At 52.5% G+C, this 27395-nt stretch overlaps 1 protein-coding gene across 1 annotated transcript in view; it reads right to left on the bottom strand.

The window, feature by feature from the left end:
- LOC100899371 (Down syndrome cell adhesion molecule-like protein 1) overlaps positions 1-13950 on the bottom strand; it is a 183255-nt gene extending 169305 nt beyond the window's left edge. The window contains 6 exon segments of the mRNA XM_029112184.1: positions 12091-12242; positions 12402-12559; positions 12656-12937; positions 13064-13240; positions 13334-13630; positions 13768-13950. Of these exon segments, the coding sequence (XP_028968017.1) occupies positions 12091-12242; positions 12402-12559; positions 12656-12937; positions 13064-13240; positions 13334-13630; positions 13768-13950 (1249 nt within the window).
- Positions 13951-27395: the final 13445 nt, after the last annotated feature.

Here is a 27395-nt window from a genome sequence, read left to right as displayed (position 1 = left end):
CCTCTACAGCTTCGAACTAAACGTTAGAGTTCTACTCTCTTTCCCCTCGGCTCCCGAGGCTTGCTGATACCCATTCCGCAGAGTGCGTTACTCAGGTGGCTTGCTTTTGCAATTACTGGCGGGGCGCTCGGGCAAGTCCCGATTCGTTTGTCCCACTTCGCTTGGGGCGGACGACGTTCGGTACTATCTTCGTCTGTTTGTCGGCGGGCGGGCGTGCCTGCCTGCCCTCCTGCCCGCATCGACGGCTTCTCGACCGCTCGGTCGCTCGCTCGCTCGATTCCTCTACCGCAGCCGAACTCCACGAGGCGAGTTGCGAGCCCTCTTCAGCAATTCCAGTCATTCCGCATTCTTGCCGTTCTTGATTGCAATTCGTTCCCGCATCGGATAGCTCAGAGCTCGGGTCAACAATGTCGGTACCTGGGTGCGGCGCGCGGTCGAGAGCGGGAGCGTCCGTTAGCACGGGCGGCGGGCGTATCGAGAAAGAGGCAAAGCTTCGGTGTATGACACGCTTCCCGTTTCGTCGGACGTAGCCACGCGCCGGAACTGCACACGTGGGCGGGAGAGTGAAACGGATTGGATCACTCGCGACGACGGCATCGTATAGAGTTCGACTGACTCTTGCGACTTCGACCCGTCGCAGGTGGGTCTGAACGCACGAATCGGTAGCGACAAGCGAAAGAGACCCCGCTGTATTTCGTTTACCGACGATTGCGAGTGTTATTTGCAGACCAATTAAAGGTCAGCAGCCTATTACAGGGATTCGGGTTTCCCGGATCGCCGACTTCGACCGCCGCCGGAGTTCAGTCTTGGTGGGTTCAGCGCGATTCGTTCGGTACGTGAAGTGAGGTCTGCCTATAGACGGCTAGCTATGGCGTCTATGATGCCATTTGCATTTAGATTGTACTCAACCGGTGGCTGCAGCGGGACGACGCCCGAGTTGGAAATACGTTCCCAAGCGCCTCTTGCGGCTTCCAGCCGCTAGCCCACGACGCGGCAGTGTCGGACATGGATTAATCCAGAACCGAGGAGACGGGAAAGATGGAAGAGGAATTTCGGACGTCGTTCCAGCGACGCGGCGGAGCGTTTTTTCGAGGCCGCTCACTTTTTCGTCGCAAAGTTACGCGAAATGAATTTTTTGACCGGACGGATTTCTTCGTGCGCCGCATCGACTCGGTTCTTCTGCGCAGATGAACGGAGCCGAAGGAATCAGTATGAGACTGTCTCCTCACTGACAGCTCAAGGACATTCGGGAGCTCTGCCATAGAGTCATTACGAGTTTTCGACCTAGAGCCCAATTTTCGAGCCTTCCGTGAATGAAGTTGGAACGAATCGGTCGGTCTCGACTGCGTATGCGGATATTGGGAAATACCGCTGGGGAAAAAGTTGTCAATCCGGATCAGTCCGTAAATGACACAAAGCGAGTCCGTCAGGGGAGAGACTGAACCGCGAATCTCCGCACACGGAAAGTACATAGACAGACCACACAATCTTTGGGATCTCCGGAAGCTTCAAGCTCCCCAGAACAGGTATCGACACCCCCAACCAGAAATCAACTCCAAGAGTGACTGAGAGGATCGTCGATGCTAATTAGACCGTACACGACTGAGAATCAGTCATGATCCTAGCTGTGCGACGTCGAAGAGGTGCTATCTGTTCGCGTTACTCCAACGCTGGCCCATGATTCCTATCGGAAAGTTTGATCATAAAAAACGGAACAGAGATGCTCTTATTGTAGTTCGCATAGAGGCTCTTGCTCGCTAGTTTTCCTTTCGCGTTCTCTGCTCGCTCGTCGGCCGGTCGGATCGCTCGGGACAAAGTCAATGCTTCCGCATGCATTATCGCTACAGCACGCTCGTACAAGCTGCGTGCCAGACTTCATAAGGGTTAACTTCTAATAGAGATAAAGGCTTTCGGCCTCGGCGCTGCTGTTAGCTCGCTCACTTGCTGGCTGGTTGGCTGACTGGCGTGGCGGCTCAGTCCGCCGGATGACGGGTCTATCTGGCGAATGTAGATTTTCTCTACAAGCAACGGATAAAGTGGTTTTCGACATGTCTACTCCCTTGCCCGCCCTGCTCACATCGAGTCCAGGCTAGAATCCTGATGTGCCCGCACGGAGAGGGAGGTCTCATGGAATTCTCCCGAGGGAGATAATTTCCCGGGGAAAATCTAGATCCTGTTCCTCTGGCATGCACATCGAGGACTCGCTCCACATCCTTCGAGAATAATGCATCGGCACGATTCCGGAAAACCGTCGCTCGAAGCGGGATCAGCGTTTCGTTTCTGACCCTCTGGATCTTTATTATTTTCACTTCACTCTATTCGTCCCGTCGCTGTCTTCCCGTGTACGCGCGGGCAGATTTTTTCTCAACAAAAACAAAAGCGCTACGCCGCTTTACTGCTACAATCATTACGGGCGGCGCTAACGAGGCAGTAATTATACTCTTCAGATTAGATCCCTCGTTTTCCCTCCCGCTTGCCTGGCTGGCTTCTTTGCCGGGCCGCTTCTCCCTCGTAGGATACTCTTGGTGTAAGCGGTGAGCGAGCTAAAACAGGAGGCGTCTCGAGGAGCAGAACCTCGACCGTGCGCCCTCGTCGCTGTTTTCAAGCGCAGCAAGAAGCACCGGAGCACGTTTAATAATAAAACACGGCTCAGTTGCTGTTTCGGTCTTCTCTGAGTTGAATTCTCAGACACACTCAGTCAAGACGGGCCGGTTGGTCGGTCCTTGAGTCAGTGGGAATCTCTGACGCTCTGCTCGCACGATCGGTGAACCTATTCTCATGTGAGGATTTTATTTGTCAGCGTCATTCCGCAGAATATGCTACTCGCGGTAAAAAATTTGAGCCCGTCAGCCCGGAGAGTCTGGTCCGGGTGTTTGTCTTCGGAGAAGAGCATACAATCGAGGTAGGATTCCCGCTTGGATCGTCGCCGTACTTCGAAAAACAAGCTCTTTCGATCACCTTCCACATCATATTCTTCCCTCTGTATCTCGCCGCGAGAAGGGGCGACTGTCTGGTGTCCTCCCTCGGGAAAGGGGAATGCTGGGGTAGCAGACTCCTTGGAGGGCTGTTGGATTTCTATCCGGACAGCTACAATATCTCCAGCCTATAATTATGGTGACTTCTGCTCCCAGGACGACGGTACCAGCAACAACAACAACATGCAATGCTTTTCTGCCGTCGTCGGATGCTCAAACAACGACATGAACGACGATCTCGGCAGCAACGAACCCGGCGCTGCCTATGCCGAGAAGGCAGACGAAGGCAACTAGAGCGAAATAATGCCCTTGCAGTCGGTCGTTCGCCTTCTCGGTGCTGAGGTGGCTTCGAATCCAGTGGAAAGACCATACATTTAGTCTGTCCGTTTTTTTCATGGCCGCCGACGCTTGCTTGTTTCACAGAGGTTCCTCGCCGGAATCCGACCCGAATTGTCAGGGCGAGAGTTGGTCCATCCACGAGTTCGGCCGTGGCATCGAGGATGCGATATCGGCCTCCTCAATGAGAACTCGCTGGATTAGCTGGTGGGCGATCGGCTCCTCTTGTCCCGGTTGGGGGAAGAGGACAATCGAAGGAATCGCGTCATAGGAGGCTCGAGCTCTCTGTCTCGCGCCCGTCGCGCAGGGATACGAGAGGGTATTCCGACCAATTTGTCACTCCACCGACCCGTTTTGAAGCTTGGGTTTCGTTACATCGACCTTCGTTTACCGCCTTCTTCGTTCTCTCTCCTCCCCACCCATCCCCCACCTCCCCTCGAGGACTGTTTATGGCGACAGCGAGGATGGCAAGCGAGCGCTATGGGTTACGGAAGAGAGGTCATTGACACCTTAGTAACGCCAATGCTCGCATGGGAGGGATATCGCATTTTTCATAGGAAAGAATTTAATATAACTCCTCTGTGGGGAATCGGTTTCTTGGCTAGGCGCCCCCTTCCCGTCGGCTCTGTTGCCTCGCTTGTCGTCGAGAGGCCGAAAAATTCAACTGGGTCGGTAGGTGGGCGTTTGGTACACGAGGCAGAAACGGCGAGTCAGAGGCACAGGCATAGATTCCGTGCGAAGGGCCGGACTCATGGCAGATCGAGAGAGCCAGGTAGCTGATTCAGTAATTCGCCGAAGCAAGAAAAGAAGTGCTCAGAGGCGAGCATCGCCCACGAATTCATTCGCTCATCCAGTCTCTATGTCAGAAGCACACGAGGAAAATTCGAAGACAGTCCGTCTGGGCAGGAAGAGAACGGAGAGTACTGCCAGCGTCCAGGAACTTCTCGTTCTGATAGTCAACCCACAAGAAGCATGTTCACTCATATAGGCCAATGATCTGCTTTTTCTCTCGACTCCTGTGATGCCCTCTCGTCTATCGCAGCTCGAATGGAGGCAGCTCCAATCCTGGAATATATATGCGTGAGGTAACCACCACTGGGAATCCTCCTCCCACAACCAGAACTAGAAACAATGGCTCAAAGACCAAATGACTGTTTCTTATCATCGTTTTTATCATCAGTATAATCAAGAGCATCGTGATTACGATCATTATAATCAGTAGCGGACTGGAGGTCATTCGGTGAGCTGATTAAGCTCCAACGGGGGAGGGGCGCCCGGGGCGACCAGACGGGCGCGTCGGCCGCGGACAGTTGCGGTCGCACGGCCTTGCGGGCGAGAGGGATAAAAGTGGGTCCGACGTCGAGCGTAAAGCCAGAGGGTGTCTGCTACGAGTAACCAGCAGCCGGGAGGGGAATTGAGAGAAACATCGTAAGCAAAACAGCGTACGCATTCGATCCAAAACGCTGACATGGTAAGCGGACGCAACGGAGGGAAAACGGGCGGCCGCCGCCGCTCGAGTTTCCGGAGCGGCTTGACATGAAACCGACGGACTTGACCGGAGCCCGAGACGCCGTCGACAAGGGGCGGACCAGATCCCGAAGAAAGAAAGGCGTTCAAGCGCAGGGTGAGCCTCAACGAGAAGGAACGAGGATCAGCGAGGACTGGTTCCAGATAAGAGCAGACGATTGTCTGAAGCGAACCCTAACATTAAACAGGACCAGTCGCTGCGGAAGTCGGTGCAGATGTTTCGCGCAGCTGTGAGCTGCGCTGGTTGCTTGATTCTTTCCTTCGTCCGTCCGTCCGACCGAGGATTCCTCCGACCATCTGCGCTTTCATTCACTGAGTATCGACGCTAGGCCTCACTGAGCGCCTACTTCAAAGAGTGGAGTAGGTGGAAGTTCACGCATGCAGATATGGGATACGAGGAACATGAGCTCGCGGCTCTCCCGACGGGGGTCTGCCGCTTGATCAGTGCTAGTTATCGCGTGGGAGGAATCTAAATGCTCGAAATATCTATCTTGCTAGTTCCCGTGCGCTTTTATCCATTCGACTCCATGAGGGGATTCAGTATCGAGGGCAATTCGCCGAAAGCGCTCACAGGTTGACTGAGAGATATGGAATCCTCATGCATTGTTACGAGAAAGGATGAGGATCTCGCGAGGAGCTCCTCCCGGAGGAAAATTCATCTTAAAATTACTGCGTCTCCACATCGACCGGTTTTCAAGCGCTGCAAAGCCTTTCATTGGCGCTCGGATGTCGAATCGATTTTCAGGCGAAAATTACGGAGTCTCAGGTTCGAGAACTGAAGCTCGATCTGATTGAACCGCCGTGATAAGTTTCATAACTCAAGCTTGTTCGTGGCGAGATCTCCCCTGAGCTATAACGGATGTATTTATGCAGAAATGTTAGCGAGAGATTATTTCCCCTCTTTAGCTCTTTCTAGGGGAGAACGAATCTCTGATGGGTGACCAAATGATGAGATCGGTCGGAACCATTACGTACCTGCCTTTTCCCTTTTCTTCCCAAGCCTCGGACGTCGGCATTTCTCGGCGTTTCGATGAAACAATGTTTTCGCTGCAGGTCGCGAGAGATTGGAGGCTGCCCGAGGGCGGGGGGCCGTCCGTCCAGAAGCAGCGCACCCGCCGCATGAGGGAAGGGTCACGCAGCGAAGCGAGCAGACAACAAGGAGCGGTGCTCGATTGCCTTCTAATGTCTCGTTCATTGCTTTCCGGAACATTTTCCAGCAGCACGGCTTCGCTCGACTTCTCCCGAAGGAAGCCCGAAGCGGCCGAACAAGTGACAGAAAACAGGGCAGTCTCTTCGGTCGATGGCCAAAGATTTTCAGAGGAGCTGCGATGTGGCTGCTGCGGGTAATAAGTTCAGGACCGATCAGACGAGCCGATTAGTCGGCCGTCGGGTCTTCGAGCCTTCACTCGCAGAGGTCTGAAGGAGTCGACCGTTACCCGTCAGACACGTCCTCCGGACACCACGGAGGACGCGCCGGCCGTCCGCGCAGCGATCTAGCTCGCGAGCGGGTAAACTTATTTCGAGGCCAAACAAACCTCGACGGGTCTTCATCGAATGGACGAGCTACTCAGGCCTACGATTGCGTTTCGATATGGGGCGAAGTTTGCTCTGTTCGCTCGTTTGCTGACCGATCCATTTTGAAGTGAGTGGCCAAGTGAGGGTCAATAGCTCAAGCCGAGGCGCGGCGCGGAGCGAGAAGAGAAGTCCGCGCATCATCGGCGTCAACTTCGGCAAGTTGACATAAGACGCCCGCTCATTTCGACGACAACGGGACGTTGCGAGACCAGGGCCGCTGATCGGTTGCCTGGACGCCGAAGCCTATTGAGGATCGCGGACCGATCGAGTCGTCTACATAGATGCTGTGAGTAAGCGGGAGACTCTCGACGAGTGCGGCTAAAGGCATCCGATTGAAGTCTCTTCCGGAGATTCCACGGAGGTGATTCGAATCGGAGAATGGCGAAGCGTTTCGGACGAGGGGAGATGTAGGACTGTCCATGAAAGCTAAACAGGCGCATGCTCGATGGAAGAAGTCGGAATGGGGAGAAGGTCAGAGAGGAGACGATAGAACTATGAGCGAGAGAAAAAGGGGAGGAGCTTCATCCCAGAGTGGCGCCAGACGGAAAATTGCTCACAGGGTTGCGCGGAGGGGAAAATGTGATTTCGATAATTGCGATCTGATGGCTAAGGAACGCAAGAGAAGGGGAGAACGATCAAGATGAGAGTGGGAACTCCTGCGGCCCAGACGAGCGAGAGAGAGAATCACTTTCTTGCCCCCTCCGCTGGTTGCCATGAGCCTGCATCCTGTGGTCTCGTCCAGCTCTGTCTTTCCCCACCGTCTGTCTTGCTCGTCACTCATTTGACTTCGCTCACAAAAGCTGCAAATCGCAAATAGAACGAACCAACGACGGACAAATAACGCATAGCTCCGAGGAATGAACGGGAGATCCGAAATCCTCGAGGGAAGAGGGAAACGAACTGCTGCCGGGAGGTTGTGCGACGGTCGGGAGGAAGGAATCGGCAATGATTTCTTTGCATCATTCGTAATAATCACCAGATGATGAACGGAAACGGATGTGGTGAACGGAGAGAAGGAGGAGACCGGCGACGACGAACACCAAGGTCGTCTTTTGTGCCTTCGGGGAAACTTCCACCGCCGCAGCTCTCACGCCGAACGCGCGCTGCCCGCGGGTCCCGCCAGTGCGATTCTTGCATAGTCCCTGTCTCGCCCACGTTCCGGGGTCGACGTTCGTTGCTTTCAACAATGGGAACTTCTTTTTCGTCGTTTCTGCTATTCTCTCGTATTCCTCGAGGGCGTTTGAATGTTTGCGAGTAATCTCAAAACGAATTAAAGAAAAGCGGCTTGCCTGTCCCCAGGTCTCCCGTTCGTCTTCCCGATCCTGACCTCCGTCGTGCCGCTCCCTGGCGGCTGCCGAGCCCTCCCGTTGTTTGTAGAAGTTGGCGGCAGAGCGAGCGAGCAAGCGGGCGGCGGGCGGGCAACCTGCCACCGAGGAGGGCACGGAGCGGTCTGAAGAAACAGTGGAAGAAGAATGGAGAAGGCCGGGAAGGACGACCGAGAAATTCAGGACGAAGCGGCGGCTCGCGGGGACGACATCAGTGCTCCCTTGGGGGACCTCATTGCATGAAAAGCCGGAACAACGAAGCCGTGTTATTGCTCCCGCCAGCGCTAGTAGATCGGGTGTTGGCTTGGTCAACCAACGACTGCAAGCCTCTCGAATGGCGGGCAAGCCCCTCCCCAAGCAAGCGACAAACAAAGCCAGTACACGAGGAAGCGAGCAATGCGAGGGGGCGGATCGCGAGCAGCGGCAAACCTCTTAGAACTTCAGAATTCGGATTAGACGGAGCATGGGATCTTCTTTCTTCGTGTTCTCCTTGACACGATCCTCGAAGGAGCATTTGAGAATGTTTTTGCGTGGACCGAGGACCGACTCGGGCTTAGAATGCTCGTCTCCTCCGGGATGGTTTGAGGCCTTCAGGATCATTGTCGAATTTCTGAGTTCCCCACTTCACGGGCTGGAGAGCACAAACTCATTGCCTCATCTCGACGCTCGCCTCCTCTCATCGGTTGGATCCGAGGTCGAGTTGAACTCTTCGCCGATCAGGTCGCTTCGCACTGTATCGAGTTCGTGAGGTAATCAACTTCAAAAAGAGAGGAAGAGGAAGACACACAGAAAAATGTCGAAAAAGCGGATTAGATCGGCTCCCTCTTGGACAGGAAATGAAGCCTGCTTCGCGGAACAGTTCAGCTGAAAGCTGATTCGAAAATTCGGATATGGTCTCTGAACGAAAAGACTTTCTCCGAAAGGTCTGAGGGAGGACTGGTCAACGGGGAGCAACGAGAGCGATTTTGGAGCATTCCGACTGAGAAACACTTGGGTTTGAGGCATTCGATCGGGGATCGATTTCGGGAGCATGTGACGAGGGGTCTCGGGCCTGGAAGATTCTCCCTGTCGCTGTTCACGAGAAACTACGCGAAAAATTCGCGCTCTCGCCGGCGGTTCTCGATCCGGGATCCGACTTCCTTTAGAAGGTCACGACCATCAGGACCATGGGCGGTGGGATTTCGTTCGACCAGTCGTTTGGGTCACGACCGGGGTGACCGACGAAAAACGATCGGACCCTCTGCCTGCAAGGGACTCCCGGCAGGCGCGTTCTGGCCTGACCACGGAGTTTCGAGCCCGATTCATGATTCATAATAATCCCTTCGGGAGCAAACATCGGGCGGGACGATGCGGACTGATATCTCGAAGGCCATCACAGAATTTCATGGAATGGAGGAGACAAGAGATCTTTCTTGACATCCGTTCTGAAATATGAGAGGAAACAGTCGCAGCGGATTGTTCCAGCCTGAGCATCGGCGGAAAACTGGAGCTCTCCAGGACATTCGAAACTGGATGTTTGATTCGAGACGCGGGTTTCACGTCCCGTGTGTTGCTCGTGCTCTTCTCAGGTTACGAGGATGTCTTGCCGAGAAAGATATGTTTGTATGTTTCTCCCCCCCCCATGCATCTCCGAATCTCGGAGCTCCGAGAAAACAGTAAGCCAAGCGATGGGAGAGCGTGAAACTAATCGATCTCGATTATAAAAAGTCGGAGCGATATCCCCCGAGAACAACTCGAGCTCAGCCCGCATTTTTAATTCGACCGATGCACGATCGACGGCGAAAAACGCATTGAAAAGTGAGTTTTTTTTCCAGGGCCGACCGGGCGCTGGGCTACGTGGGTGAGGGGCGAAGGTGAACGGTAAACCCGAGTGAACGTGAAACAACCGAATAGTTCGGTAGGAAGGACCGCGGCCGTACCTTCGGTCAGACGTTCGGTGGAGATGAGGTTGGCCATAAGTACGTCGACCGACGCGAACGAAAACGACCGGAGGACATCAACTCTTAGAGGGCAGAGCAGCCGACGAGTTAACAGGAAGCGGCTTTCGTAGGGAAAGGATTTGCTCGGACAGGAGAAGGGTACTTCGCCGCCGACGACGGCGACGGCGACCTCCACTACCTTCTCCAATGGCAATGCCATGGAGTACGCCGGCCATCGTGTGCGCCAGTGTGTTCCTGGATGGGTGCGTATGCTCGCTCCTCCGTTGCTTGGTTGGTGTTTGCGCAGTAAATCACCCGCAATGCTTGAGAAGAGGCAGCCAGCCAGGCACGAGAACCTGGACGACCCACCGAGCGGCGGAGCAGGCAGGCGAACGGACGAGCGAGTTGAGGAGAACGTCGGCCGGCTCGCAAGCCAACCGAGCTCGCTGGACAGTCAGGTCGGTATGAGGGAGGATGAGTTACGGTCAGCGCGCCGCCAACCCTTCAGAAGAGGCCAAGCAGTGAACTCATGATCCTCGGCGCCTCACGAGCCACGGAGGATACCGCCGCTCCCCTGAGGACTCGTCCCACCGACTGCCAGGAGCACCGTGACCTTGATTGTGGAAATCTGCAATTCGAACACATTTTTTCCCCTCACGAAGGTCGCAGGATGGAAACAACGGCTCAGCTTATTCATGAGATATGGCTCCCTGGCAGGAAACGGATTACTTCCTTTATTTCGTTCCCCGATCCCTCTCCCTTTCTTCTAACAGTTCTAGTTGATCCAGAGAATTACCGTTCTCCATTTAAAAAAAAGGCAGGTTGTTAGAGATCTCGAGTGGGCGCCGGGAAGCTCAGCGCCAATATTCCCCGGGACGCCGCGCTACTCAGCGCAGTTGGCGACAATCCCGTAAAGGAAAGGAGGAACCGTAAAAAGATGTACCTGGGTTGGCGGGAGGTGACGTGAAGGGTGACCGGTTGAAGTTTCAGAGCCTCAAATCGAAGCCGAGATGAGCATTATCGCAACTTCTGGCCCAAAGAACCTCCCGGGGCTGTGACTGGGATCGCGCACGCTGGAAGACACAATTACTGCTTGGGCACGGAGGCCGCCAATGCGAGGTCGGTCCCGTTTAGGCAGTTGTCTCTCAGTTTCTCTCCATCGCTCGCAGAAGTCGTTCTGTCTCTTTTGCTCTCTCGAGGAGAGCTTCTCCCTGTGTATGCCCGGGGTTGTTTGGCCAGGTTATTACGAATGCTCTCCGTTCGGCCCCTGACCAATCCCTGTTCAGCACTGGCTGACAGTGGGTAACAACTAAGATAATAAATAAACTCTTAAATAGGCCTGCAGTCGCTCGAGAGCCCCGGGGCTGTAGACCATCGAGGGACATCGAGACAACAAACAGCAGAAGTAGGAGGAGAACGACATACCAATGCGACCCTCTACCGACATCTACTGAGCCCAGCTCCGCCTGGAATGACACACTGACCACGCTACCGACCCCTTTCTTCCTAAGCGCGTTAGACCCCAAAGCGAGACGGCAACGTCTCCCTGTGAATCTCTGAGCTGACTCCCAGATTCTCCGGGACCTGGCCTCCCATCATTTGGCATCCACAGAACTTTCAGCTCCAAGCTTTATAAACAGCTCAGCTGCCTGCCGAATAACCTGTTCGGTGGATTTTCCAATCGATATAGCTCTGATGCAAGATAATGGAGACAGGAGCAAAAGCTGCTCGCTGCCGCTACGCCCCTGTTGGTCCTGGCGCTCCAACATCGGTGACGAACGTTCCGCGTCCCTCCCGAGCGCCGGAAGCCGCCGATCGCCTGTTTGTATCGAGTCACTATATCCTCAGAACTCCACATTAGCAAGACGAATAGCTTCACGGCTCCCATTCTGGTTCCAAAGTCGACCGAGTTCGGCATGTTCGATTCAGTTTACTCGCCTTCTCCAACGTCCCAATGTATGGTTTCTGTGTTCAATCGGTGGCCACAAAGCACGAACTCGGAATATGGGCTGATGGGTTTCAGGGTGAGGTTCTTCGTGCATATCCTTCGTGGGCGGCAAAGTTGGGAACTTCTCCGGTGTTACTGAGTGAGAATTTCATCCGATGAAACCTCCGATTTTTCCCGCCATCACAGGCGGAACCAGCGCTGGAACCAGCCCTTATTCGACGTCGATTCTGTTCTTTGCTGGATGCTGATCGACTCAATCGACTCGAGCGACTCCGACGACAAGTCGAGGGAATAATTTTCTGCGAATTGAACGGAAGGTCATCCTACGAATGATTCATGTCAAAGACTCCCTACGAGCAATGACGAGGACCAGCGGATCTGGCTGCTTGGTCAAGAATAAAGCAGCGTACAGATAATAGATGAAGATCGCCGGCCTATCCCAGGCAGGTCTCATCCGTGTTCTCCGTGCTTTGATTTCTACTCACCGTCAATCTTAGACCACTTCGGTGACACGTAGGATTCGATATTGGTATGTTGCGTCACGGGGCGCTGGAGCTCCTCGTGAAACTTGGGCTGCGTCGCGTCGCTCGGCAACATCACCTTTCGTTTCCTAGGTAATTCGACGCGTTTCTTTCCACTGAAACCCGGATCGGATAGGGGTGAATATCCTCCTCGGAGATTTCAGCGTCGAGACCCGTGAATCCAACATCACCATGCTCGAACACGGTTCGATCGAACGCTTCCCGTCTCATGAACTCGGATTCCTCCGAAGTATACTCCTCGCAGCGAAACCCACCTGAAAGCTCCGGCGTTCTTACTCAAGAATGGGTGATTGGTTATGTCGCTATAGCCTTTCGATCCCAGTCTCGCTTCGGGGTCTTTCGCGAGTAAGCTCGTCAGGAAGCTCCTCAATTTGGCGGAGAATCTCTTCTCTGATCTCGGTATCCATTGTGGCTTTGTGGGAAAGGACGTATTTCGCTTAGGCCCCAAAGCGCTGCAAGTGGATCCTTTCAGCGTACCGATTCAGGTTTGTTTCAAAAACAGGAATACCTCCTTCTCGGTGATAGCCTCGTTCAGCTCGTCCAAGCGTTTCGATCGGAAGGGTAATCTCCCACAAATCAGACGGAACAACGTGACTCCCATCGACCAGAAATCGCAGGCTCTACCGAAGTAACGTCCATGCACGAGTTCGGGAGCTCGGTAGAACTTCGAGGAGCAACGGACTTTGGGCCCGAAGAACTCGAAGGCAGTTCGGCTATAGAAGCTCCTGTTTTGACTCGTCGGTCGAACGAAATTCCCAAGGCATGTTCTGGCGTGTTCAACGTTGACGAACTAAGAAGAAAGAAATTTCAGCTTAGTTCACCCTCTTCAATGGAATCACAATCAGTTGCGGCGATTTAAGAGGCTTGCTGGCGATCCTGAGGTCGGACAGGTCAGCTGTCGAGCCCGCTAATTTACCTTGATGCAATCATTCCTCCAAACGAGCGTATCGGGCCTGATGTCAAGATGAATAATGCCAAGAGCGTGGAGCTTCCGGAGAGAGTCGGCGAGCTTGTTCGCAAGGTACGCCACGTAAGATTCCCGGAAGGGTCGCGAGTCGAACAATTCCCTCAGATTGAGCCCGTATGGACCCTCCTGATTCGTTAAGAGTTCCTTTTGAGAATTTCACAACAATCATAATACAGACCTTTGCGAGATGGAATGCTCACCCTCTCCCGAGGCGCCCACCTGAACGAAGACATGCGCTTTTTCGGTGCGGAAGAAAAGCAAATATTCCAAACTTATATCTGGCGTAAGAACAACCGCAATAGCTTTTTCCAAGCATAATCCGGGGCTCTTCTTTCTCAATCTCAGAGTCAGCTTCCTCTTGCATTCACCGTAAGTGACCGCGTAAACGTTGCTCATTGTAGCCATGCTGCCCATAGGCTGCACAGAGTCGAACTGAGACAGAGCGGGCAGAGCTTTTTTGTAATCCTCAGACGGTTCAACCGACATTTTGTTTCCACAACAGTACATTGTCTCGATCTGATCAGGGAGTACTTCCGGATGAGCATGGGATTGAGGAGTTGGAACCCCCCAAGATTCAGAACAGATGAGATGATTTCAGAATGGGGCAGATAGCTGATGGAAACGCTGATTTTCATAATTCTGCAGGGTCATACCCTGTTGAGCATTCTCATCTGAACTTCATTCCAAGCGATCGCTTTCCTTGCTCCACCTTTGATTCCGTTCGCTACTTCACCCACGGCGTCGACGTAATGCTCAACTTCCACGCGCAGTCCCGAGAACACAGGGGTCGCGCCCTGGCGTTTGGCTATCAGTGCAAGACACCCATTGATATTCATTATGTATTCGACGATAGTGCCGAAAGAAATCGCCCGATTCTATAATGGAAATCCTCTCCAGCCAGATTCGTCGATGACCTTCCCACATCTGACTCCGATTCTACGGTCGACGAGCACGCACCATAAGCCTTGAGCCGGTCTCGTAAGCAGTGTGCTTCAATTGACGATTACCGAAAATCCGAAGAGGAGTCCACTCACATCGCGTTCGCGCCAGCTTCTGGCAGAGAATTTCCATCTGATCAAAACACATGCGGAAGACTCGCTCGTCGTACCATTTGCTTTCATAAGAATCGATTTCGGAATCAAGACCAAAGTCCCGTGGATGAAAATTGAGCTTCCGCAGGCTGTTACTAGCTTCAGCCGGCGTCTCGGACATGCTAACTTCGTTTCCCGTCCGACGTGTATACTGTTATACTGCTCCATTGGCCATCCCAGATGCGAATGTCCAAATCGGTCTGAAGTTCCTTACCTGCGCAGATCATGTTTGAAGTCATGAGTCCTGTTTCTGTCATGGAGCAGGCTTCACGCTTCCCTGATCCTCTTTTGCCATCTTTAATCTTCGAAAGCCCATCGGGCGGCATCCGAATTTCCAGCACCTAGGTAGCACCTGTCTCTGACTATACAAAGCGTGGAATCTCCTCGCCAGGATTCTATTTCGCTCCCGGGCTCGTGTCCAAGGGTTGGGGGTCGCCGTACACCGTCGCTGCTGGAATGTTTCTGGTCGATGTCAATCTGATCCTCGCGTCTCATCATCGCGCCAAGCTCATCTGCGGACAGCGCTGCTGACGCGGCGGAGGTCGCTCGGCGGAGCGAGGCTCAAAGCGCGGGTTCTCACGGGTGCGAGTGTTGCGCGACAAGGCATAAACAAGAAGAACGGCGAGGTGCGAAGCTTTGAAGTTGGTGTCGATCTTAAGTCCATGATCTTATATCCGCTCCAAGAGCTCTCCATGTGATCTATTCTGCCATGTATTCCGGACCTATCGAGCTTCGACCTTCGACGACAAGGAAAAGGGACTCCCCCATGTTCTACGGTCGCACAATCCTGATTACGACTCTACGACGAGTCAGGGCTCCTCTCGTTGGTCAGCTCCTCCCGTTTCGGAAATTCCCGCCGCCAGATCCGCACCATTGCTCGATTCTATGCCGTGCTGGCCCTCGCCTATATTCCTTATCTCTGCTCACCTATGACTCCGAATGAGGAACTTCACAATCGTACGCTGGCAGAAGCTATGTATTTCTGCAGCTCGATGGAGCGAGCTCCATGAGTATTCCTGGGGACTTCGAAGCTCACGTAGAAATCCTCTCCCCATGAGGTCTCTGCATTGAATACCTGGATGGAGTTTCGCGCAAGAGGTTGCCTAATCGAGCCCGGCAGCCTCCAGCAGGGAGCGAGGCAAGTTTTCCCTCCGAGCAAGGGCAACGGAAGATTCCTCGCTCAGGCTATAAGCCAGTCGAAAGCTGGGATCCAGCCGCTCCGGCTCCACCAGTGGCACTCTGCAACGGCGCCAAAATGCTCACCTGCCAGCGGAGAGCGGCCCGACTGTGATGACGAATTTCGTAAAATAAATTCATCGCTCCGATGGTATCAGTCAAGCTGATCAGCTGATGTGATACAAGGGAAGGAGAATATCTTTTTCATTCGCCAATCGAAGATAGATGGCTTAGAAACAGAGAATTATCATGGCATACATGCGTATGAACAATATCATGGGATGATAAGCCATGTTGGCAGGACTCCAGGTCATCCAGGATTCAGGATGCGGCAGCGGCCTCATCAAGCCTATGAGCGGCAAATCCATGAGTGACTCCGCCTCTGCCGTAATTACGGTCGGAGGGAGCAAGAGAGAAATTCTCGTTCGACATGCAGATTCATCACTGCTGACCAAATATTCGCTCGAGATGTAAACTGACTGTTAGCGGCACACCCGCGACCGGTGATCCTCCTTCCAGAATCTCCCTGCTAGCGCTCCCGGACGGATTCCACCTGTCTCCTAGATCTCATTGCGGAAGATCGCCTAATCGAGAAGGGATCGACTCCTCCATATAAGAGTAGGGTGAGCTCGGCGATCGACTTCACGGAAGATCGACTCCAGCAAATACTGTCCGAGAGGGCCGTCGACCGCGGCGGAAACTTAGGAAGAATCGGAGAGTTTTCTTTTTCTGACTTCATTTTGACGTTTTGTTTCCCTTTACCAATTCCAGATGGCGCCAGCGTATGGGGCCCTTTCCGGTGATCGGTTCGGACAGCGCGAAGCACGAACTCACTTCAGAAAGGTGATTCCGCTCGCAGTATTCGCGCGATTAAAATAGCGCCTACGTTCTTTAGTGACTCTAAATGACGTGAAACGGGCCTCTTGGAGTCCAAACAAACTCTCGTGTGTCACAATGTCGGGCAACTGTAAGTGCATAACCTGACGGATCGGATCGCAAAACTTATCCTCGGTACGTAGTCGAAGTTCGGGCATCGTGTCCACGGGAAACTTTCGGGGGAAGCGGGACGGGAGCCTCCCTGAAGAGACCTGAGCGCGTTACTGCTCGTGGGGACGCCTTCCGATCGAGGAAGGAGTCCTCGAGTCTCTCCGCCGTCGGCGTCGGAGAATTCGCTGTCGGTGTAGCGGAGCGCTTCTCGGCCATATATTCAAAACAAAGGAAAAATCATGAGACGTCGTAGGTCTCATCGATGAGTGCTCACGATCGATCGACGAATCTTTGCTGGAGCAAAACGAGAGCGGCCGTCGGGAGAGCCGCAAACGAATGAACACAAGTGTGTCGCGCTTTCATCGGAATGTCCTCTTCTTCTTCTCAACGGCTGGTCGAACAATGGACAGCGAAATTTTCACCGACTAAAGAGATCGATGGAAGAGCTCGCGTTATGATGGAGCTCGAGATGCCGAAAGCGAGATTTTCCACTCGGAGAGAAATTCGGGGTCTGTGGAAGCTTTCAGGCTTCGCGTAAAAATTCCAAGAGCTGATCCCACTCGATTAGTAAATCGAGGCTTGAGGACGGGGAGCAGGTCATTCTGCCGGAGAACAATCGATCGATCGATCAATCAATCAATTATTCGATCAGTTCCATGTTGCCGGAGTCGCTCTCCGCTCCTTTTGCCCGAGAGCTTCAATTTTTCGCCGCACCCCCAAAATCTGAGCAGTGCCGACCCTCATGGGACAGTTGTCGGATCCACCCTTGTTCTTTCTCATAGCACTCTGTATAATTGACAGAGGTCTCCGTTCGGTACATTTGTCTCTCGCTCTGATGACATCGACGTTGACGCGGTGGATGCAACTTGGTGTCATTGTAATTGTACTCGTGAGAAAATGCGCATCCGGGCCGCATTGAATAAGTCATCATGATCACAGCGAGTTTGCTCAGCGCCGTGCTCAGCAGAGTCGTGTACACCGTGCGGACCACCTCGGGCTCCTGAAGCACCGCAGCCAATGTCCATCGGGAGCAGTTTATTATGTAATCTCATGACCGCGTTACATCTATACATCCTACAAAGGCATCCGGAGGTTATGTTTCCGTGCCGGGCTCGTCATTGTCTAGCAAGCAACTTCCCGTTTCTAGCATAGACTCCACGTATCGGCAACAACGATTCCGCTGGGTTCTCCTCTTGCATTGTCTCGAGCAATGAGAATTGTCTTCGATGAAGGAAATGAGACCATGAGCCTCATGTTCCATCAGTGGAGGAATCATCGTCTGGTCGTGAGTCAAACGCTTCAAGAAAAAAATGGTTCGCTCGTGGTCTCTGTCAACATCCTGCGTTCTGGAAATCCCGCTCAATGCGGTGGTTATTCTGCTCGCTCAACCTTTGTTTCTCCCGGAACGATATTACGAACTGGAATGAAACCCTGGAACGTTGACCCATTCGTATCGAAAAGCCGTTGCGGGAACCGTTCGGGGTCTGTTGAAAACTTGGGAACGGACTGCTCCGGGTTTATCTCGGAGATCCCTCTCGCGTAACAAGTACGGTCCGATACAGGGAGGTTCTACAGATCCGAGCCTCTTCGGAATACCGCTGCTCGAACTTAGAAGTCCGAGAGCGACATTCATCGTAGTCTCTGTTATCATCTAACCGATGCCGCGGCGATAAATGTGATCACTTGACGAAGATCCAGAGAATGTGTCCATCTCCAGAAAGCGGTTATTCTGGAAAATCCCTCTTGGCTCCGGACAACGAACGAGTCTGTTTCGTTATCCGAAGGGCGGCTGTGTACGGCGGTGCCGTCAGACATCACGTAGAGTCCTTTCCATTGCCCTACCGTGAACATTCAGCATGACGAGAGAGAGAGAGAAGGAGACTTCCAGGGATGATGAATGGAGAACGAGGAGTTCCTTCCCGCGAACGGGAATTCCGCTGTCATGTGTCGACGAAGAATCAAGGGTTGGGGATCATGGTATAGCTACTGCATTATCGTGTACAGGGCGAAAGCCCCGACTCTTTTCCTTACTGCTAAGTGCCTAATCACCTAATCGAATTTCCCTTTTCTTCAGAGCCCCCCATCATGTCGTCTCCGATGGATCATCGCTGGTGAGTATCCAACACTCGGATCCTTTGAGAGATCGAATGAGGAAACCGCCGACAGAGTTGCTCGGAGAATAAATCGAGAAGAAAGACCGCAGAGTTGTGACTGAAGAAAACTCGTAACTGGCGCTCGAGCCGAATTGTAGTAGTCTCCGTCGTCTCGGAATACATTCGAATGGCATCAACACCGTGGCGCCAGGTACTTAGCTACCGAACGAATCGTGGCGGAGAAGATAGGATTCCACGAATTTTTTCCTCCGCTGACACAGACGAACATTTGAATTCGTCCCTGAGAGGGCACACTGCGGCGACGTTTCCAATCAAGCGTTCACCATAATACAGCGTCGCCACCCGCAACCCGCATTTCATCCATCGACTACGCATCACGAGTTTCTCCCCATTTACCCATTCTAAATACACGAGAACCGATGCGCTCATTCAAGAACGATTTCTCCGGAGACATCGACCATGGTGGCCGACCGAAAGCTCAATCGTAGCGCTGATCTTTCCTGATGTTTCGTTGGACAAGTCTCAATGCCAAGTACTAGAATTCATTCCATCGATTCGAATCGGAGATTCGAACACGCTTCCATCGAGATGAGGCGACCTACAAGATTGGCAGTCCCTCGCTAGTCGCCAGCTTCGCGTGGATTTCAGCGCGGCAGACACGTGTTTTTCTCACCCAGAGCTAACTCATTGAAAACTTCCCCCTCGCGCAGCGCTTACGGTCGCTCGGTCGTTCGCTGCGCGACTTCTACACGTAATGGCGACGTCAGCAGGGCACCGGTGCTCGTGTTTCAATGGTTCGCGAAACGACGAATGAATACCTCTGATGGTGTTGGATTGAATCAATAGAGCGCTCGCAAATCGTAGCTATTTAAAGCAGGCATCGCGACATCGCAGCTCGATCGCCGGCTGGATCCGCGGCTGAACAGTCTGCGTAGCTTTCACTGGCGGTGATCCAGCTTTTTCTGCGAGGGCATCCGCTCAGCACTTCTGGTAGCTAGATTCCATTTCAACCTCAATCACGACTCATACTGAGCGAAATCATTTGACGGGTGTAATTTGCAGTCACTCATCCATCCACTTTCTCCCGAGAGGCCCACAGCGGCTCGAACGGCTCTGAAAAACCTCCAAACATGCCTGGATAGTTCCACTGTGGGCATGCTTCTTATACCCGCTCATCGGGAATTTTTTCTTTCAAAGCCGACTCGGCTCGTTCTTCGGCCTGCGCGAGAGGAACGATCCTAAATTGACTGACATTTCGTCGGCCATGCCCTTTCCATGCGGTCCCTCAGCTTGTGAATGTCTCACAAATGTAGCGAAGAAGGGAGCTCCGGACAGGAAAGGTGGGAAGGCAACAAGCGCCGGTTTCCGTATATTCGACGCAGCGGAAATTGAGGTGTTTGATCGAAATCGCGATTTTGGGTGTGGTTTCTCGTTTATTTGTTTCGCTTGTGTACTCTGTTCGCGTTTGAAATCTCAATTTCGGTCTTTGGCCTCGCGGATCGGACCGAAAGTCGTCCGAGCTGCAAAGTTAAACAGAACGTAACAGAGCAAATATCTGGCTGTTTCACGGAAACAACGTTTCAGGGTTGATCAGATATATTGTCAGATTCACGTCCGCTCTCACGAGCCCGTGCCCATGCTGGAGGGAACGGGATTTGAATCCTTGTGACGGGTCTAAGTCCCCGAGACAAGGGCTCACCTGATGAAATTATACTTCAGCTGGTTTATAGGCTTTTGCCACCTGCTGTACTAAAGGATTCGAGACTACGGTGACAATGATAGAGGTGGGGATGAAGGGAACACCGCGAAACACGCAATAGCCGGGTCAGACTTCGACGAGAATCGTGAAAGATTCGAAAACTCGAGGTCATGCCGTCGCAGGTTCTTGCGAGGTGTCGACGAGTCACGCTTCCAATGTTTCTCCATCTTCTGATCTCTGCACAACCCCCGTGGAGAAAATAGCCTACGCTCCTCAATTGACTATCACTTCCATTCATTCAACCTTCCGATGGAGAAGATTTTCACACACAATTCGTGAGGTCGAGAATAGTGCGCACGTTCAGGCAACGTCCGTGTCATCTTAGAGTATCGCTTGACTGAGGCTCCTTGATGGCTAGCCGCAATACAGAGTCTTCCTTGGGGACCCTCATTGCCGCTGGCGGTGGGCTCGGAAGTTACGCCCGACGCTCGATTGCCGCTCGTTCCCTGGATCGTCGTCCAGGTGGTTACTTGTGCTGACGAGTAACTACGGGTCGCCCTAATAGTGCTCTGATGGCAGACGGATACAGGACTTCAAAGAGTCCGATTTCAGAACTCGGATATTAGTCTCCGGAGGCGGGCTCTCGACATGGCTCTGCGGTCCCCGTGATCTACAATGAGAGTTCCATGATTTTCAAACAATGACCATAAAGAAGTTCTTTGCTCGAGCTGAGAGCTTGGAATATTCGTCGGGGCGTACACGGCAAGAGAAGTGGAGAGAAGGTAATGGACAGATAAGCGCGACGCGTTTTTCGAACGGAATCCAGAAGAAGCAGCTCTTGAGAAACTCCCCGCCGTGTTTTTTCTTCTCACCATAATAAACGATTTGATGGCAGCGGAGAAGCATTAGGCGCAGAGGTCACTCCGAGAGCGGAGTTCATCGGCATGTGGCATCTGATGCAGATAGTCATGAATTCCGTCGTCGTGTGTTCGCGTCATTCACTACTCACACGAGGCCTTTGGGAGCCCATGCCACTAATTTCCGCTTAAGCAATGTACCGAATGACTCCCCGAGTTGAACAAAAGCTCTCCCGGGAGTGCTCTGACACCTTTGTTTTCATTTTGGACGAGCAGGCCAGGGAAAGAGTACGGGGAACGTGGCTCAGAGCTCCTAGAACAGACTCAGAATTTTTTCGCATCTTGCACTTTGGCTTCTTCAGTGTCCCCCCCCCCCCGTGACTGACTGATGACCGCATACCGTAAACATCAGAGAAGCAGACAGGGATGGATCAGTCCACCGTCAAATATATTGATCGCCTGAAAATCAATTCCTGGTCTGACATTAGCGTAATTCTGCAGCCTTCAGGTCGACACCCAGGCGAGCGATGTAGAGCAGTGGACGACGATCGCGAACACATACGTTCAACCTACCCTGTCCGTCTTCGGGATAATAGGCAACCTTTTCATGCTCCTGACCATACACTACGGACATCTCAACGACTCACCGTATGTGTACTTGAAATGTATAGCGCTGGGCGATCTGATCCTCCTCGTGGTCATCATGGGCCTCTCGGTGGCCCGTTGTGCAATCTGTCAGTTCAGTCTCGAAACCGCCTATTACCTAAAACTCTACGATCGGTGAGCTCCTCATTCGATTATCGGTATTCTGGAATACTCGGGATATCAGGATGCGAAATGGGGAATGATCTTGTAGATGCCATTGTGGTCTCCAGGTACGTTTACCTCGTGGTGTCCAATCTCATGATAGGATGGCTCGTCCTTCTGACGCTCTTCATGACAATGGAAAGGTGAGTGATTTTCGTCGTATTGAGCGCTCTCCCCCGGCGGTGAACGCAGATGGGCCCACAATAATCGAACCGCTGTTTGGTTCGACCTCCGGAAATCGTCGTTGCCTCTGCCGCTCAGCCCGTCGGCACGAACAGCATGCTCGAAGCCAATCGCCCCATCCATGAATTTTCGTTCCCCGCTCCTCCCGCAGATTTGTCTACGTCCGCTGGCCAATGAAAACCCAGAGCCTCTGCACGCGTGAACGCGCGAAGAAGGTTTGCATCGTTCTATTCTTCGTGGCATGTAGCTCTCAGCTCATGCGAGTATGGCAGGTCAGAGTCGCGATCGCCAACAAGGACTTTCCGAAAAAAGGAACAAGGATCGGAATCGTGACCGACTTCCAGTGCATGCCGATGACCGATGAGGTATGCCACCGAACTTCCCCGCGCCTGCTCGCAGGCTGCGGGAACGATTCGCATCGATCGAGTTTGTCTGACCGTTACAGAATTGCTCCGCAGGTCGTCTCCAGCAACCGATTCTCTTGCTTCAATGAGGAATTCCCGCTCAGCTCTCAGAGCAATCTACCGGACGAACGATGTGCCTCCGACGCTGGAGAAGCAGGATTCGATTTCCGACGTGTCCCAAGACTGAACCAGAGTTCATATTCGCTGGATTGCCTGCACCGGCATTGCCGATTACCGCAAGTGCCACGGAACCTAACCTTCAAGACTGATGGAAAGTTGGCGAGCAATTGGGCCATGCTCGGAGCGACGCACATGAAGGCTACGATCATGGTTCTGGTCAGCTTCTTGCCTGGAGAAATCCCGAGAATCTCCTCTAGGAGTCGATCTTGTTCCGAAACCATATTTTGAAGCGATTGAGAAAGACAGGGAGGCTCCATGATTCATTTCAGACAAATGAGAGCGCCAAACTAGCACCTGATGATCTCATCGGACGAGCAGTTCATGTCAACGATACCTGTGAGTCTCGGCTGTCTAGACAGTTTTCCTCTCCTGGCACAACAGACAAACGATCGAGCTTCAATCGCGATTTGTCCGGGACGATAATTACAGCGACTTCGAAAATTTTCAGGTTACTTCGTCGTGGCTCCAACAAGCTTGAACTTGACCCCCGAGGCGATCAGCGGCCTCTTCCTGGAGCCTTTCATGGAACGCGTTCGATGCGTCGAAGCCACGACGATAACTAGTTCGGGTTGGCAGAATCGAGTTCGCAGCATCTATTTGGAGATCTGGGACCGTATCTACATACTTTGTACGGTCGTTCTCACAATTTTCAACATACTCATAGTTTTTGTGGTGAGTTGTTCCCCTTCACGAAGAGTCCTCTTCGTCGCTAAACTCCGCTGTGGGGTGAATAATACCAGGGAGGGTCTTTGCCTCGAATGTTATTGCTACGCTCCCGACCATTCATGGGTCTCTCTTGTACATTTAGCGAAAGATGTGCACGGGAGGAGAGGAGATTAATTAATTACCGCGTCGCTGCCCTCTTCGCCATGGAAATGTGCGTTTCCCGCTCGCTCGATGCGGCTTCCCCGAATGGGTGTGGTTGGCAATCAAGTTCGAGTGATTCTGATCAAATATGTATGATCGTTGCTCTCGACACACTGACGCAGACCATGAAGCGCAACAGGACATGTTGCAACAGGGGACATCGAACAATGTTTCTCATTTCCGTGATCTTCGATCCTTAGATTCTCCCCGTTTGTGCATCGATCCGGACGAATTACAGCCATCTGTCAGAATACAGTTTAGTTTGTTTGCACAGCCCTTCGATCGGTACCAGAGAAGCGATGACTGTTTACGCTTGTTCGGCGGCTTTCGTGGCCGGGTCACGTCCACGAAGCTCATCTGATGACGTTTCCGCTTCTCGACAAGATCCGTAAACAAATATTACCGTTTAGACTGCGCACATGACACATCAGAGTATCCCGCCTCGATTCAATATCATTTCCGGAAGCAGATATTCCACCTCAAGTCGATAAATAAGACGTCTCTACCTCCTCTTCGTTCGTTCTACACTCATGCACGCGATCCTTAAGGATCAGAATAGACAAGGAAAAGTAGGTAATTATTGTTCCCCGGAAAATCAGATACCGGAGCACCTCTCTTCGCGGGAAAGCAGGTAAACGTGTCTTCTACCCCTCGAAATCGTTCCGTCTTACCTCCTCATCTTGCTCCGCAGGTCCATAGAGCGAATCGCAGAGCTCACGACCGAGTTCTCTCGCATAACCAGCAGAATACAGCGAACAAGCGCCGAGCTGAAGAGAATCGCTTGACCATGTCCTTGCTGGCGCTCTCGTGCGTGAAGATATTCTCTGAAATAATGTATATCACAAGCGACCCCGAGTTCGCTTTCCTTTTCTATCAGGACGTCGGTGAGTGACGCTATAAAGTTAACTCCGGGCAAGAGAGGAGGAGAGGATTGTGAGACGGACCCCATCATGAGCGATATGAAATCCGTGAATGACCAACAACGCAATGCTTTCAGATCCTCCAGGCTTTCGTCTGAAGGTCCATGTCATTCTATCGAACGTCGCTGTGATCTTTGAATACTCGTCATACTTCTATTTATTGGCTTTCATCAATCGCAAATTCAAGAGGGAATTCCTACAACAAGTCGTATACGGCAAGCTACTGAGACAGAAATTCTTCGGGAATGTTCTCAACAATTTCTCCTCGAGATCAGCCTCGATGAACAGCGCGAAAGTAAGATCACCAATTGAGCTCTTCAAGACGTAGATCATCGAAGAAATTCACGACTCAAAGACTCATTTCATTCGATTGATGCGGACGTCTGGTTCTCGATAGTATCCTGGACTTACCCTCTACCGTTCTTCCCAATCAGTTGAGGAACTCGACTTCCCAGCAGGATTCCGTGAGGATGAAACCAAAAACCGTCGACGGGAAGGAGAACAAGGCTCACAGCAAAGAGTCGGAAGAAGAATTCGGCGATCGTGTTCTCTGAAGTCAGCGTGGTCAGTGTGATGAATCCTGGAAATGGATTTTGGGAATCACTTGACGACGAAAGCGCCGGAGTCGTCTGATTCCTGTCGAAGCTGGAACGACGTAGTCGTTTCGTTGCGTCGTTCGCAATCAGTGTTCTTGTCATTTCTGCCAAATGTAAGGTCTCTTGATCGCTTCTGATCTCTCGCCGAAAACGTCACATGTTAGATGCAGTCTAACGGGGAAGACCTTATCATATGTGCAGATCGCGCGGAAAGCCCGCGAGAGAGTTTAGAATTCGGGAGCATCAACTCTCCATGCTAATGTGCACTGTCTTCCGCGTCGTCGTGTCCCTCTAGTCGGGTGCGAGCGCACTCGGATTTAGCACTCCCCCTCTCTTATCCTCTGCTGCCGTTCGTCATAGAGAGCGACGCCGGTCTTTCGTCATTATGTATATTCTATGAGGCAGAAAGGGAAAGTACAATCACCTTGAACCATCATCAATCGTCCCGGGAAGAGGAAAATCGGAAGCACCTAAAGCATCGGTTCCTCGATTCTCCTAAGCGAGTAATCCAGAGATTATTAGTCCACGCGCGGAACGGATGAGCTAGTCGCAGAGATATCTTCACAAAGATCTCGGGAAGAAGGCACACTCGGACCAGCTCGCTTGGACTTCCCTCGTGTGCAGGCGACGGCAAGCTCTCTCGGCTCGCGGCACGAAGTCTCACGAGCGGACCAGCCGCGGCGCGAAGTCGTCGACAAATTCCGTTTATCGCGAAATGTTCGAGGCACGGAAGTATAGAGTGCTCTCGAGTTTTATGGGGGATAGACGGAACTTCCCATTCTTCTTCTGCTGCCCGATCTACCGAAGTGGCTCTCGATACCTTCGAAGCTCGTCAGGACTTGCACAGGAAGGGCTCGTTTGCGATCCGAACAAAAAGAGCCCGCTTGTGCTTTGCCGACCCCAAATGAAATTGTTACTCTGAGTGTTCGGCTCCCTCCACAGTTCGAATGGGAAACGGATTCCCCTGCTGAATCAAGGATTCTGTCACTATTCTGGACGCCGATTACAAGGGTCTAGGACAACAGAATAAATACCTACACTTAAAAACAATAAAAAGGCACTTACATACGTTGAACAAATGCGCCCTCTCTCATGGAGTCTCTATCACCAATCATGGAGCCCATCGAAAGATGAGAACTCTGCAGGATATCAGAAGTCGCTTATCCTCATTGAAATCCATCCGGCTCTGTCAGCACATGATCATCCCGCTGTGTACCTCCACGAAGTTGCTTCCCGCTCGGTCATTCGGTGATTTCCACTCACATGGACGCAGTGAATCGGCGAAAAATCTTGGACAGTCGAAAAATAAAGCAACTGACTCAGCTCAATCAGGAATTCAGTCACGACTTTCAATAATGATCCGTTTAGAATTGAATAGTCCAGCTTCGGAAATGTTCTAGACCACGGGCCCTCCTGGTGGATTCTATCCCTTGAATAATCTCCAGCTGATTTCTTCGGTGGCCGATCCGGGTTGGAATTCTTTGTACGGGAGGAGAATGATGAAAATCGACGCTCCCCTTCTAGCGTGCGTAATATGTGAGTTCCCCATGGGTAGATACTATATTCGGTTCGTCCCCCTGCATTTTACCTCGATTCCTGTTCGTTCACTCGCTCGACTATGGAGCGCGTCCTGAGACCTACTCGACCATTGGGGTGACCCAGCCATCTCGGAGGATCAATTCGATCGAGGGAGTGATCACCCGGAAGCCAAAGGGTGTCGGCTTCTGAGCGAAGTCAACCTCGGACTGCTGCAGAGCAATCGATAAAGAAGCGCTCGATACTATGAAATGCTCTTCACAGTTCTCAGCCATCAGTCTCTCTGCCGAAACAGTCGTTCCGGGAGGGAGTCAGCGCTCCGGAAGCAGCTGCCGCCGAGTGACGTATTACGTTCGCGTTCGGGGCTACTACCAGTCTCTACTTTACCAGTCTCCGGTCGGCTCGCTTCATCAGCGGATCGGGACCCACAGACTCGAACGCCATTCGGGGGAAGGGAAGGAAGCAACGAGTTCACTGCAACGAAATGCGAACAGCAGTTCAATCGAGAAGCCGCAGCACCGAACAAGCGAGACGCCGATCTAGATCCGTCGATACGACGCAATTTGGGTTTTCCGCTGCACCACGACGACGCCGCCGATCAACATGACCCGGAACCCACAGATGCGGTGACGCTCTCAGATTCTCGATTATCTGCGGAAGATGCGAAAGTCTCAGACGCAGATCCGGATTTCGATGCTTCCTTCAACCATCCTTCCGAGCAACCCCCTTTTCTAGAAACAAATCCGGACCCCAGGATTCTGCCCCCGGAAAGCTCCCCTTTCCTCGATACATTTGATCATTCAGAAGAACCCGCTACCGAACGCTCTCCAGCGAACGAGTCCCCTCCCGCGCGGTCGAGTGTCA

Source organism: Galendromus occidentalis, unplaced genomic scaffold, assembly GCF_000255335.2.
Source record: "Galendromus occidentalis unplaced genomic scaffold, Mocc_1.1 scf7180000077485, whole genome shotgun sequence".
Lineage (NCBI taxonomy): Eukaryota > Metazoa > Arthropoda > Arachnida > Mesostigmata > Phytoseiidae > Galendromus > Galendromus occidentalis.
Note: the sequence above shows the minus strand (reverse complement) of the source record. Positions and strands in the feature narration are given on the sequence as shown.